At 46.7% G+C, this 13552-nt stretch overlaps 1 protein-coding gene across 1 annotated transcript in view; it reads left to right on the top strand.

Moving 5' to 3' along the window:
- The window catches only part of LOC115079061 (CMRF35-like molecule 8), a 60992-nt gene that overhangs the window by 41096 nt on the left and 6344 nt on the right, over positions 1-13552 (top strand). The window contains exons 5-6 of the mRNA XM_029582074.1: positions 1563-1675; positions 7170-7222. Coding sequence (XP_029437934.1) covers positions 1563-1675; positions 7170-7222 — 166 coding nt within the window. The remainder of the gene's footprint in view (positions 1-1562; positions 1676-7169; positions 7223-13552) is intronic.

Genomic DNA, 13552 nt, shown 5'->3' with positions numbered 1-13552 from the left:
CATGGGCTGGTCATGGACCACGACAATGGCATGCCGGGAAAGTAGACATCAAGGAACCAAGGCATGGAGGCAGAGGCAAAGGCAAAGACATCAAGAAGGACATCGGACATCAGGAGGTACAAACAAAGGACATCAGGAACATGAAGACATGAAGGACATCAGGAACATGAAGACGAAGCCGTCAAAGCAGGAGAAGACCACGGAGGACCTGGACCGAAGAGAAGACACAGACGACTGTGGAACCCGATCCGAAGGCCAGGAGTGACTGAAGAGAGACTCTTAAACAGTGCTGAAGCAGGAAGTTGCCATCAGGTGGGACCCGGGGCATATCCGGCCACAGGCCCTTTAAACACAGTGAAGAGGCACGCGCTAGTGCCTAGAGGCAGGCAGAAACAGGAAGCAGCACCATGGACAGCAGCACCCTGCCATGCAGGAGCAGACAGACTAGGCAGGCTTCGGGGTGGCCTCCAGGCCGCAAGAAAGAAGTGAGGACACGCAGGCTTGCTGCAGGCACCAGCAGGGATAGCCTCCCTGCCTGTCAAAGACCCTGGCAGCGGCGAGGACGGCTCTCTGCCATCTGAGGACCTTTCTCACTCTCTCACACCAGACAGTGCAGGGAGGATGTGCTGGTGTAACTAATACACAGCCTCTCACTCTCTCACACTACACAATGCAGGTGGATGTGCTGGTGTAACTAATACACAGCCTCTCACTCTCTCACACTACACAGTGCAGGTGGATGTGCTGGTGTAACATATAAATGTATATATCTATACCTAATGTTATCCTCTCCCTTCTTCTCTTCTCCCAGTTCTATTACCTTGTTATTTGTAACTGCTTCCTTCCACACTATTAGGTTATTCAATTGTTCATTGTACACCCCTGTTATATGTAAACTGGCATGATGTGATTGTATCATGAATGCCAGTATATAAAAATTTTAAATAAATAAATAATACACAGCCTCTCACTCTCTCACACTACACAGTCCAGGGGGGATGTGCTAGTGTAACTAATACACAGTTTCTCACTCTCTCACACCAGACAGTGCAGGGAGGATGTGCTGGTGTAACTAATACACAGCCTCTCACTCTCTCACACTACACAGTACAGGTGGATGTGCTGGTGTAACTAATACACAGCCTCTCACTCTCTCACACTACACAGTACAGGTGGATGTGCTGGTGTAACTAATACACAGCCTCTCACTCTCTCACACTACACAGTACAGGTGGATGTGCTGGTGTAACTAATACACAGCCTCTCACTCTCTTACACTACACAGTGCAGGGGGGGGGTGCTGGTGTAACTAATACACAGCCTCTCACTCTCTCACACTGCACAATGCAGGTGGATGTGCTGGTGTAACTAATACACAGTGTCTCACTCTCTCACACTACACAGTGCAGGGGGATGTGCTGGTGTAACTAATACACAGCCTCTCACTCTCTCACACTGCACAATGCAGGGGGGATGTGCTGGTGTAACTAATACACAGCGTCTCGTTCTCTCACACTACAGAGGAAGTAGAACAGAAATCAATTTGCTTCTTTCTCTTTCAGGACTTCTGGTTCCATGGATATTTTCTATATTCTGATTCCAGTCATCCTTCTGCTGCTGTTTCTCTTTGCCCTGGCTATTGTGATTTTAATAAGGATTCATAGGAGAAAGAAAGGTAAGAAAAGATTGAATTATATTCGTTAAGTAGTTGTGAAGGTCGATATTCAAACGGGCTGTCTGGCTGACTTGTGGCGTTGTCTGGACAAACGCCAGCATTTAAAAGATTTTCCCTGCTGAGTGGTGAAATTTTGTCCAGAAGCTTCCTCCAGTAATTCAGTGTGACCTTTTACAGAATTACCTTTCTGTGATGCAGATAATCTTGCATGCCTATTTCATGCTTGTGCTTCAGTTTACCTAGCCTGAGTTGAGACCTTCCCAGGGGTGGGTTGGGGAGGGGTTTCACTTATCCACTTATTTTTGTAATTTCAAAGTAGGCAGATACAATTTTCTGAAACAATTCTCTGCACAATTTAGCAGTTGTAATTATGTATAAATTATTTTGTTTGGGAGAATTTTCAAAAATTGGAATAACTAGAGATGTGCATCATTTTTTGTGTTCGTGTCATGTTTCATTTTTCGGATGCCATGGAAAATGTCGGGTTTTTTCGGTTTGGTTCTTTTTTTGGGAAAAAAAATTGATTTTTAGTTAGTGCGCGCTAACTTCATCATTAGTGCGCGCTAACTCCCTTTAGTGCACACTAACAAAAACCATTAGATTTTGTTACTTTTTGTTAGTTTTTGTACGTGCGCACTAACGGGAGATAGTGTGCACTGACTCCCGTTAGTGCGCACTAATTGGAAAAACACATTTTGCAAAAAAAACCGGGAAAATCCCGATCTTTTTCGGGCTCCTTGAAACATGCCAAATTGGACAATTTCGTTGAAATTTTCCAATTCGGCAAAAACGAATACACATCTCTAATAACAATGCATTTATTTGCCATATAATTTATGTGGACAGTTACATAATTGCACAAAATTGTGCTGGTAATTAAAAAAGTAATAGATTTCACTGGAGTCAAACTGTTGTTAAACTCTGATACATCTGGCCCTCAGTGTTTTCAGAATCTAAAGGAGGTGATATTTTCCTCCTCTGTTGCCTCTCCCTCCCCTTTTGGTGTCTCATGCTCTCCTCTTTCTCATCTCAGTCTTGGAAGTTCCCTGTATGCACCCAGATCAGCCCAGACTCCTGGGTTTTGCCTCCCTGCCAGCAGATGGAGACAGAGAAAGTTTCACTGATGCTGCCACTGAACATCATGTGCCACCTGCAGATCCTCCGTATTTCTCTTTCTCCAGCCGATGGTTGATGGTGCAAAATCAGCAGCTGTGAAGTTGTGTCAGGATTTCTTTTGTTTTGAGCCTTCTTCCTGGGGTTGGGTTGGATCCTGGTGGGTCCTTCCCTGTCTGGTTGAGGCAGATGAGTGGGGGATTTGTGACCCTTTAGTAGGCTCAGACCAGGTGCCTATGGGGTGTAAATCTGATGGTCCAGATCCCTTCCCTTCACAAAGCCGCTCCATTGGCTGCAGGCTGGGGACTGATTCCCCTTTTTGAAGCTGAATGCTTCACTGGTTCTTTTTTTTCCAGGGTTGCTAGCTTTATAAAGTTTACAAAAAAAAAATGTACTGAGTGGCAATTTCTCCTCCTCAGTGGCTCAGTTTGGGGGAAAATAAGGTGCATAGGTTGCCTGAGGACAAGCCTAAGGGTGAGCAGTTCTTTCAGGTGAGGTCTCGTTTTCTAGATATCAAGCGGTTCTGTCCAACCAGAGGCTTTTCGGTATTGCAAAAGCAGTTCTTGTCTTGGGACCATGCCTGGGGTCTGTCTTTTCGTTGGGGTAGGAGGCCTTTCTATGATACCGCTGCCAGTAGTGCAGTGGGATTTAAATCAACCCAATGAAATGAAGATGGTCTCCACTGTCGTTCCTTCTATAGGGGGAGGATTAATACAGTTTTACAGAGAGAGGATCAGTGGGTCCTCGTGGTGATAAGAGATGGTTACGTATTTGAGTTTGCAAGGCCCGTTTGAGATTTGTTCTTGGTTTCCTCTTATGAGTCATTCAGCAAGCAGCTTGCAGTTCGGGAAACTGTGCATCGGTTGCAGCAGTTAGGGGCGTTGGTTCATGACACTCAAGATGAGCAACAGATGGGAATATATTCAATTTACTTCATCACCTCAAAGAAAAGAGGTACTTTCCAGCTGATTCTGGACTTAAAGAAGGTGAATGCTGTGCTCAGAATTCCATGTTTTCGCATGGAGACCCTCAGATCTGATATTAAAGCGGTTCGCATGGGCGAGGTTTTGGCCTCATTGGATCTATCAGAGGCCTATCTGTATATTGCCAGGATCATCAGAGATTTTTGCAGTTTATGCTACTCAATCAGCATTTTCAGTTTTAGGCTCTTCCCTTTGGATTGGCCACAGTACTTTCACCAAGGTAATGGTGGTGGTTGCAGTGGTGTTGTGCATCCTTATCTGGACAACTGGCTAATCAAAGCAAAATTTGAGGCTCTCTGTTGAGAGTCATGCAGAAGGTGGTCCACTTGCTCAAATTGCTCGGTTGGGTGGTAAACCTGGCAAAAAGTCATTTGGTCCCTTCTCAGTCTCTGGAGTGTCTAGGTGTCAGGTTCAACACGCAGCAGGACAAGTTGTTCTTGACGGAGGAACAGGCTCAGAAACTGCAGAGGCAGGTTCAGCATTTGCTGTCCTTGCCAGTTCCTGGAGTTTGGGATTATTTGCAGGTCTGAATTCAAGGGCTTCTACCCTAGAACTGATTCCATGGGCAGTTGCTCCTATGAGACCTTTGCAAGGAGCTCTTTTGGCACGCTGGGATCTAATCTCAGAGGAGTTTTTCCTTTCCCTGCCTCTCAAGGGCATGCCACAAGACAGTCTGTCTTGGTGGCTGCCAGATTCCAATTTGCTGCGTGGCATGCTTTGAAAGTTCCCAATTGGGTATTGCTTGTCAGCACCAGTCCACTCAAGGTTTCTGGGATAGGCAAGAGTCATCCTGGTCTATCAATTGTTTGGAGACCAGGGCAGTGTGACTGGCTTGGTGGGCCTTCCTGCCTCTGATCAGTGGTTGGTCTGTAAGGATGCTGTCCGACAATGCAACTATGGTAGCTTATATCAATCGTCAGGGTGGGACCAAGAGTTGAGCGGTGGCCTAAGAGGCTCAGTTGATTCAATGGGTGGAGCAACATTTGAAATGCATAGTGGCTTCACACATAGTAAGTGTGGAAAACGTGAAAGCAGATTTTCTGAGTCACAAGATGTCAGATCCTGATGAATGGGAGTTGTTGAAGGTAGCAATGCAGGAGATGGGGGATCCTCATGAAGATCTTATGACAACTTATCAGAATGCCAAAGTGTTTCAGTTTTTCAGCCAGAGAAGAGAGTTCAGAGCCGAGGGCATAGATGCTCTGGTACTGCCCTGGCCTCTGGGAATGCTGCTTTATGCATTTCTGCCATAGTCCCTTGTTGGAAAGGTCTTGCATCGGATAGAACAACATCAAGGCAAGGTGGTCTTGGTGGCTCCGGAGTGGCTGTGATGTCTGTAGTTCGTGGATCTGGTCAATCTAGCCATGGACAGGCCAATTTGATTCAGTCACATTTCGGATCCTCTTCGCCAAGGGCCCCTATTTTCAGACCAGACTGCTCACTTTTGTCTAGCAGCATGGCTTTTGAATGGAGGCAATTGAGGCACAAGGGAAATCCTGAGACAGTGGTGACAACACTCTTGCAGGCTGTAAGAAAGTCTACTTCACTCTCGTATGTCAAGATCTGGAAGTTTTTCTAGACATGATGTGATGCTCGTGGGATGCGTCCTCTGGAAGCTGTGGTGGTGGACAACTTGTCCTTTTTGCAGGAAGGTTTAGTTAAAGGTTTGATGCTACACTCCCTTAAGGTTCAGGTGGTGGCTTTAGGTTCACTTAAGGGCAAGATTGAAGGTGTTTCCTTGTTGGCTCATCCCGATATTGTGTGTGTTTTTTTGCGGGGTGTGAAGAATTTACATCTTCTGGTGCAGCGTGTGTGTTTACCCTGGAGTCTTAATCTAGTCCTTAAGGGTTTATGTAGGGCACCCTTTGAACCACTCAGAAGGACAACTCTTAAGGATTTGACACTCAAAGCCATGTTTTTGGTTGCCATCTGTTCAGCTAGAAGAGTTTCCAAGTTACAGGCTTTGTCTTGCTGTGATCCATTTCTAAGGATTTCTGACTGTGTGTCCCTGCATACGGTACCTTCTTTTTTACTGAAGGTCATTTCCACTTTTCATGTGAATCAGACAGAGGAGCTTCCAGTCTTTCCAGAGGTGGATGCTTCCACTCTTCATGCGAGGGAGCTTAAGTTGTTGGATGTCCGCAAGGTGCTGATAAAGGTACCTAATGATTTTCGAAGGTCTGACCATCTTTTTGTCCTCTGGAGTGGACTGAGGAGAGGGCTTCAAGCTTAAAAGGCTACCATTGCATGATGGCTGAAGGAAACTATTGGGTCAGCTTACATGTGCAAGGGTTGACCGGTTCCTGAGGGGTTGCATGCTCATTCGACATTCACTCAGGCTGCTTTGTGGTTGGCGGCCCATCTAGTTTCTCCACTAGAAATTTGCAGGGCGGCGACTTGGAAGTTGTTGCATACTTTTGCAAGGCATTATCATCTGGATGTGGGTGATGTAGGTCATCCATCTTTTCGACAAGAGTGTTTTGCGAATGGGACTCTCCAGGTCCCACCCAGTGTAGGAGGCTTTGGTACATCCCAGGAGTCTGGACTGATTGGGGTACCTACAGGGAAAGGAAAATTGGTTCTTATCTGCTAACCTTCATTCTTGTAGTACCACAGATTAGTCCGGAACCTGCCTGATCTGTTGAAGACGAGATTCATCCACTCAGACTATTTTCTAGTTGTATATAATGCAGACCGTTTAAAAAAAAAAAGAAAGGAAGAAGAAAACTTGAAAACAAGAAGAGTATTTTTGGTATTTGGAAATTGTTTTTGAAGAGTTTCTTTCTTAAGCTTTGATACAGTTTAAAACTGAGGAGCTGCAGGTTAAGTGGCAGCATCAGTAACATTTTCTCTGTCTCCATCTGCTGGCAGGGAGGGAAAACCCAGGTGTCTGTACTGATCTGTGGTACTATAGGAATGAAAATTAGCTGGTAAGGACCAATTTTCCTGTCTCTGTCCCCCACTGTCTCATATGCCCCATATCCCATAGGACTGTCTTCTGAACGCAAGCACTCCTCATTGATCATTTATGTGGTTGATTCTGTAGAGCTGGCTTCTGCTGCATTGCTCCATCACGCCCGCTGTCAGAGACAATATGCGGGGCTCGATGAAGCATTGGTCTGACCCAGCAGAGCAAAGTCCTGGAGAAAACCAGAATCCCTGCAAACTCCAACATCATTTGATCTAGCATAAACATCATTTGATCCAGCATAAACATTATATAAATATGATATTGTACATGAGTGTTTTGGACTATTTCAGTGACTCATTTAATCCTCTGTCTCCGATGAATTCCCTCTTATTTGCTGTATCCCGATTCCCCAGTGATTGCTTATTTTGGTTTCTGTACAATTTGGGTCTGAATGTTGATACACAGTATTATTATCCAATTGTTTCAGCCATGAAAGAGAACAGGACAGGCGGTAATGAGAACGTCGCCTACTCTGGCCCGGTAAGAAGATCACAGAGCAGCGGTGGGTGGGCCTGGTCTTCATTGAACAGGCAACATTTTGCTTCCATCTATACTTATCTGCACAACTCCAAGTCTGTCACTGCAAACCTATGCAGTGTACTCTTTCCCTCAGCTTGCGCTAGGATAGCAAAGCAGGGCTCCAGCCAAGAGTGGTGGGGACCGAGCTGTGAAACTCCAGTGTTGACCGCCATGTACAGCAGAGACTGTGAGTAAGAAGAGGACCCCTTTCAAGGCAGGACTCGTAAATCCAGCCTAACACAGAACATTTCTGAAATCCAACATCAGGATATTAATACTAAGGAACTTATGTGTTTGTATCAGAATAATTATTAGTATCCTACATTTATAGGCCTAGAATTGTACATGAATTCTGAGCTTCCTAAATACTCAAATATTGAGAGATACGGTATTTGGCCCATGGCATTTTTTCTCATACTGAAAAATAAAAATATGGATTTAGGAGGAGGAAGTGACGTCATCCATGCAGACAGCAGCCTGAATCTATGGCTCCTCTGCTCCGAAACGGCATCTAATAACATCGGGCACTCCCACGGCGCTGAATCGGGACCAAACCGCATACAGAGCACCCCAGCACCTCTCTGATGTCGAGTCGGAAAAACCCGCTCGATTTTAAAAAGTATTCCTACTATAAACTAGCGCTGTCTGAGGACTCGCTGGAAGACAACATGGCGGCCGGCAGCGTGGACGCGGCGGAATCGCCGGGGGAGATCGCAGAGGACCAGCTGGATACCTCCGAATTGCCTACCCGGGCGGACATGAAGCGGTGGTTCGCGGATCTTAAACACGAATTAGCAACTAACACAGCTGACCTGCGAGCATCGATAGAAGATATTAAAGGGGACCTGGCTGAGAACGGGAGGCGCCTGTTTGAGGTGGAGACCAGAGCGGAGGCAAACAGCGAGGAAGTGAAGGTAAACCGCGAGAACCTTACCCTAATCCAATCCGAAGTGGACCGTTTACAAGAAAAGGTTGAGGACCTAGAGAATAGGTCCCGCCAGAACAATCTCCGTTTTCGGGGCGTGCCTGAACTCGCGGACTATACCGATTGTGGGGCTGTAGTCAAACAGATTTGTGCCATGCTCCTGACTGCTGGAGAGCCGGACCAGCCCCCACACGAGGCAGCGGAGGTCCAGCTGGTTCGGGCGCACTGGGTGCTGGGCCCGAGGATTAACAATTTGCCCAAGGATTTTATTGCCTGCTTTCCAGGACTATGTATTAAAGGAGAAGATTGCAGGCATTGCCCGGCGACAAAACAAGTGGCAATGGCAAGGCCACGAGGTCATGATTTTTATAGACCTTTCCCCGGTGACCATTAAAAAAAGGCGGGACTTTAAGCCTGTCACCGAGCTTTTGAGAAGGGAAGAAATCCGCTACCGATGGCTATTTCCGTTTGGGCTGTCTTTCTCAGTGAAAGGAGAAGCGCATCGAGTGAAAACCCCGGTGGAGGCCTCGCAGGTGTTACAGGCAGCGGGCTTTGGAGCGATTGCGGAGCTGCCTGCGGCTCCTAAGCCACCTGTGCGCAAGGAAGATCCGCCCAGGTGGCAAAGGGTTAACCGAGGGGATAAGAGGCTCTGGAGACATCCGGATCACGGCCCGCAGGGCTGAGCTTGTCTGCACCCTAGTTGCTGGTTGCTCTGAGTTTGGACAGGGCGGCTACTCTTCTTTTGTGCTGCGTCGAGAAGGCGCAGACTCTGCTGGAATTCACTAGCCCTGTTTGGCTGCAGGACCTTTGGAATGTTTATCCTCCGTTTCACTTTGGCATGTCCTGCTCTATATTTTTATAATGTTGGTCCTTATAAGTTTAATCGCTACTTTGATATGATCAGCGGGAGTGCTGGAATGTTTACTGATGTTTAACTAAAAGGTTTAAAGCTGTTGGAGGGGGAAGGCTGTTGCTGGAATGATTGTATCCTCCCAGATTTACAGGGTATGGGCCTCTGCGGAGGACCATACCGCTTGGGGGGTGGGGGCGCGGGGAGGGGGACTAGAGGTGGGTCTGCACTTTGTTTGCTTTAGGGGTGGGGGAATGCCAGATGTTTGTTTGGGGGACAGGAAGGGTGTCAACTGTTGTTTAGCTTTCGACAGCCTCCATTCAGATAGCTAGCCTGTCTTTCTCATGACGACCATAAATATTCAAACCTTAAATGTTAAGGGACTCAATACCCCCTTAAAACGCCAATCCCTTTTTTCAGATTTGACTCAACACCACACTATGATAGCGTTTTTACAAGAAACACATCTGAAAAAACGCTACGAACGCTTACTACGTAATAACACTTATCCGGGACAATATTGGGCTGCGCGGCCACTAGCCCATAAATATTTGGGGGTGGGCATCCTTATTCATAAAGATTTGCATTATGAACTTCTTGGTTGTTACTCAGACCCAGAGGGACGCTATGTTTTAGTCAATGTAGTCATTGCAGGAGTCAAGTACTCCTTACTTAGTGTCTATGCTCCTAATGAAGCTCAGGACATTTTCCTGGCTCGTTTGTCGCAGTTTCTTGATCAGAGCGCAGAGGGCCACCTTCTTATCGGAGGGGATTTTAATTTAACCACGAACCCTAGACTAGACAATTCTAATAGCCGCACTTCCAACAAGCGGAGGGAGCGCCAGGGCTTCCATAGCTTCTTAAGGCGTTATAGCCTGATTGATACGTGGCGGGTGTGGCATCCCAAGCAGAGACAGTATACCTTTTATTCCAGGGCCCATAAAACGTATTCTAGAATTGATTACCTACTGGTTGATAAGGGATGCGCTAATCAGGTTGCTCATCCTGCTATCGGGGCTGCCACCTGGTCTGACCACGGCCCGGTGTCTTTACAACTGGCTGTCATGGCGGCTGACCCTGGACAACGTTACTGGAAGCTAAATGATAGCTTGTTGGAGGACGAGGGCTTCTGTGCTCTTCTGTACTCCGATCTTCAGGAATACTTGCTAATTAATGATAGCCCAGATATTGCCCCGACTACGTTATGGGACTGTCTCAAAGCCGTGATACGGGGCAAACTTATAGCTAAAGGAGCCTCTCTTAAGAAGCAAAAGCAGAAGGATAAGCTGGAGACTATACAACAGCTTCAGCAATTGGGCCTTATTCATGCTCAAACGGGGGATGCCCGCGTTTTGCTCCAGATGGACCAACTGCGTATGCACCTGGTGTCCATCGAGGCGGCGCAGATAGCCTATCAGCTAACCCGGGTCAAACAACTCTTTTATGAAGGGGGGAATAAGGCGGGAAGACACCTGGCCCGTAAACTGAAGGCTAGGCAACTTCAATGCCATATAGTGAAGGTAAAGGACGAGAGAGGGGATATTATTACCTCTACTCCTACTATTAGACAGCGCTTTATGCGATTCTACTCTGACTTATACGCCTCCAATGCTAACATTAGCCAGGAAGCAATAGTGGAATATTTGCAGACTATCCCGCTACCACAGGTGTCCCCTGAGGACCAAAAGTTCTTATCACGCGACATTACGGCAGCGGAAGTATTGTGGGCGATCAAATCCTTAAAAGCAGGCAAGTCTCCGGGTTTGGATGGGTTCACTGCTGTTTTCTATAAAAAATTTGCTCATGTTTTGGTAGCCCCCCTAGTAAAATTATTTAATTCGCTTCAAACCCAGCACTCTCTTTCTAGGGAGGCTAATTTGGCTGGAGTGACGTTGATAGGTAAGCCCGGGCGTGACCCTACGGTTTGCGGCTCTTACCGCCCCATTTCCCTGCTAAACCTGGACTTGAAACTCTTAGCGAAAATCCTTGCCCAAAGGCTAAACACCTTTTTGCCTGCTTTGGTTCATTCCGAACAGGCTGGTTTTATACCAGGCCGGATGGCATCCGATAATGTTCGGAAGGCTGTTGATGCTATGTGGTGGGCTAGCACTCAGAAGATTCCCATGGCCTTGCTGGCAGTGGATGCTGAAAAGGCCTTTGACTACGTGCACTGGCCTTTTCTATTCCAAACCCTTCAAAAGTATAATTTTGGGGACAAATTTTTGAGGTGGATTCATAAATTATATGAGGGGCCGACAGCCTGCTTAAAAATTAATGGGGGTTACTCTCCCTCTTTTGCTGTCCAACGGGGAACCCGGCAAGGTTGTCCCTTATCCCCCCTCCTTTTTGCACTTTTTCTGGAACCCTTTACTTATCGCATACGGCATAATAATAACATAGCAGGGGTTCGGGCCGGGGAGTTCTCATCCAAACTGTCCCTTTTTGCAGACGATTTACTGTTTACTATTACCGACCCCTTGTTTTCCTTACAGACAATTACGAGGGAACTTCAAGCTTTCAGTGCAGTCTCCGGTTTCACCATTAATTGGGATAAGTCTGAACTTTTTAATGTCAACCTGGCCCCAGAGATGGAAACACAGATTACACACCAATTCCCTTTTCGATGGGCTAAGACTAAGTTAAAATATTTGGGTATCTACCTGGGCCTGGGCTCTGATTTGTTTCAACTAAATTACCCGCCGTTGCTCGCTAAAATATACCAGGAGCTGGAGGAATGGGACCGCTATCATATCTCCTGGCTGGGGAGGCTGGCGGTCCTAAAAATGAACATTTTACCTCGCTTATTGTATTTGTTTCAAACTTTGCCACTGGTAATCCCTGGCACACTTCTAGCAAAGTGGCAAAAGTGGCTGAATAAATACCTCTGGAAGGGGAGGAGACCCAGGATAGCTCGGGAAACTCTGTATCTCCCGCGACTGCAGGGGGGTATGGGTATGCCTGATCTTGCTAAGTACCGTGGGGCTGCTCAGCTCAAAGCGGCGGTTGATTGGCATTGTGTTCAGCGTAGTAAGCCGTGGGCGCAACTAGAACAGGCGATACTTGGGTCTCTGCCCCTGGGGGCTCTGTTGTGGCAACCGAGGTCTTCCTGGCTTCCTGAGGTGCAGCTGCCAGGTTCTGTGGAGGCAACCCTTGCCTCCTGGTCTCAATGGAGGAAGGCGTTGGTGGGCACACAATCTGTTTTCCATAGTACATACTTATTTCACCACTCCGCTTTCCGGCCGGCGGGACACCCTCGGGTTTTCTCTCATTGGATTACTCAGTTTGCCCATATCTGGGAGCCAGGGGGGCTGATCCCATTTGCATTACTTAGGGATCAGTTTCATTTGCCCAGGAGGGATCAGTTCAAATATTTGCAAGTTAGACATTATTGTCTACAGCACCAGGTGGCAGGCGACTTGTCAAAGGGCATACCTACCTTTGAAAGTATGTGCCACCACGCGGACCGCGTTGATAAACATATTTCTAATCTCTATAGTCTACTATCTGGTCGATTTAATCTATCAGCACCCCATATACAGGCATGGCAACTGGATCTGCAATGTGCCTGGGTTGAGGAAGATTGGTTGCGGGTGTTCCAGGGGCTGCGGAAAGGTCTAATTTCCGCCCTGCACATCGAGAATGGTTATAAACTGTTTTTCAGGTGGTATATTACTCCGACCCGCCTGCAACACATTACCCCGCACTCTGACGGTCTTTGCTGGAAGCGTTGTGGGGAAAGGGGAACCTTTTTCCACCTTTGGTGGACGTGTTCTGAGATACAGAAACTGTGGACCATGGTATCTGAATGGATTGCTCGAGTACTAAGAATACAGTTCCAGTTGACTCCGGCGCAAGCTTTGCTTAATAACGACAGGACAGACGGCTATAAATATCATGACTATTTTATTAAATATGTGGTTACAGCAACGAGATGTTCGATAGCTCAGCTTTGGAAGGATCCACGAGTCCCAACGCTGCAGATGATCCAGGCTTCTGTTCAACATATCCATAGTTTGGGACGAATCACGGCTTACAAAAATAACTCACTCCATACCTTTCACAGGACATGGGGCCTATATGAACGCTGGCAACATTGCTTCCTCTGAATGGTTTATTGTACTCTGCAGGAGAGTGGAGTCTGAAGTCATGTCTAGTGTTGAGTTCGGCCTTTCACCTGTCCTATACATGCATTTTATTGTGGTCATCTGTGCATTGTCCTCTTTATTTTGTATCTGGCTGTACACCTCTAAAGGGGGAGGGGGGATTTGGGAATCTTATTCATATAAACTGGCGTTTAATGTTCGCTGGTTCCTTCACAATTTTCATGTACTTGTTTGCATTGATTTCTGTTAGCAAATTGTGTCTAGGATGTATGACATTGCCAATAAAAATTTAAAATGAAAAAAAATAAAAAATAAAAAAAAAAATAAAAATATGGATTTAGGCCCATCTGAAGGGCTTCTCAGTGCTGACCCTGAGAAATTTACTGCTGTGATACTTATTCTGAACATCCCCT

This window comes from Rhinatrema bivittatum, chromosome 1 (assembly GCF_901001135.1).
Source record: "Rhinatrema bivittatum chromosome 1, aRhiBiv1.1, whole genome shotgun sequence".
NCBI classification, from domain to species: Eukaryota; Metazoa; Chordata; class Amphibia; order Gymnophiona; family Rhinatrematidae; genus Rhinatrema; species Rhinatrema bivittatum.
Note: the sequence above shows the minus strand (reverse complement) of the source record. Positions and strands in the feature narration are given on the sequence as shown.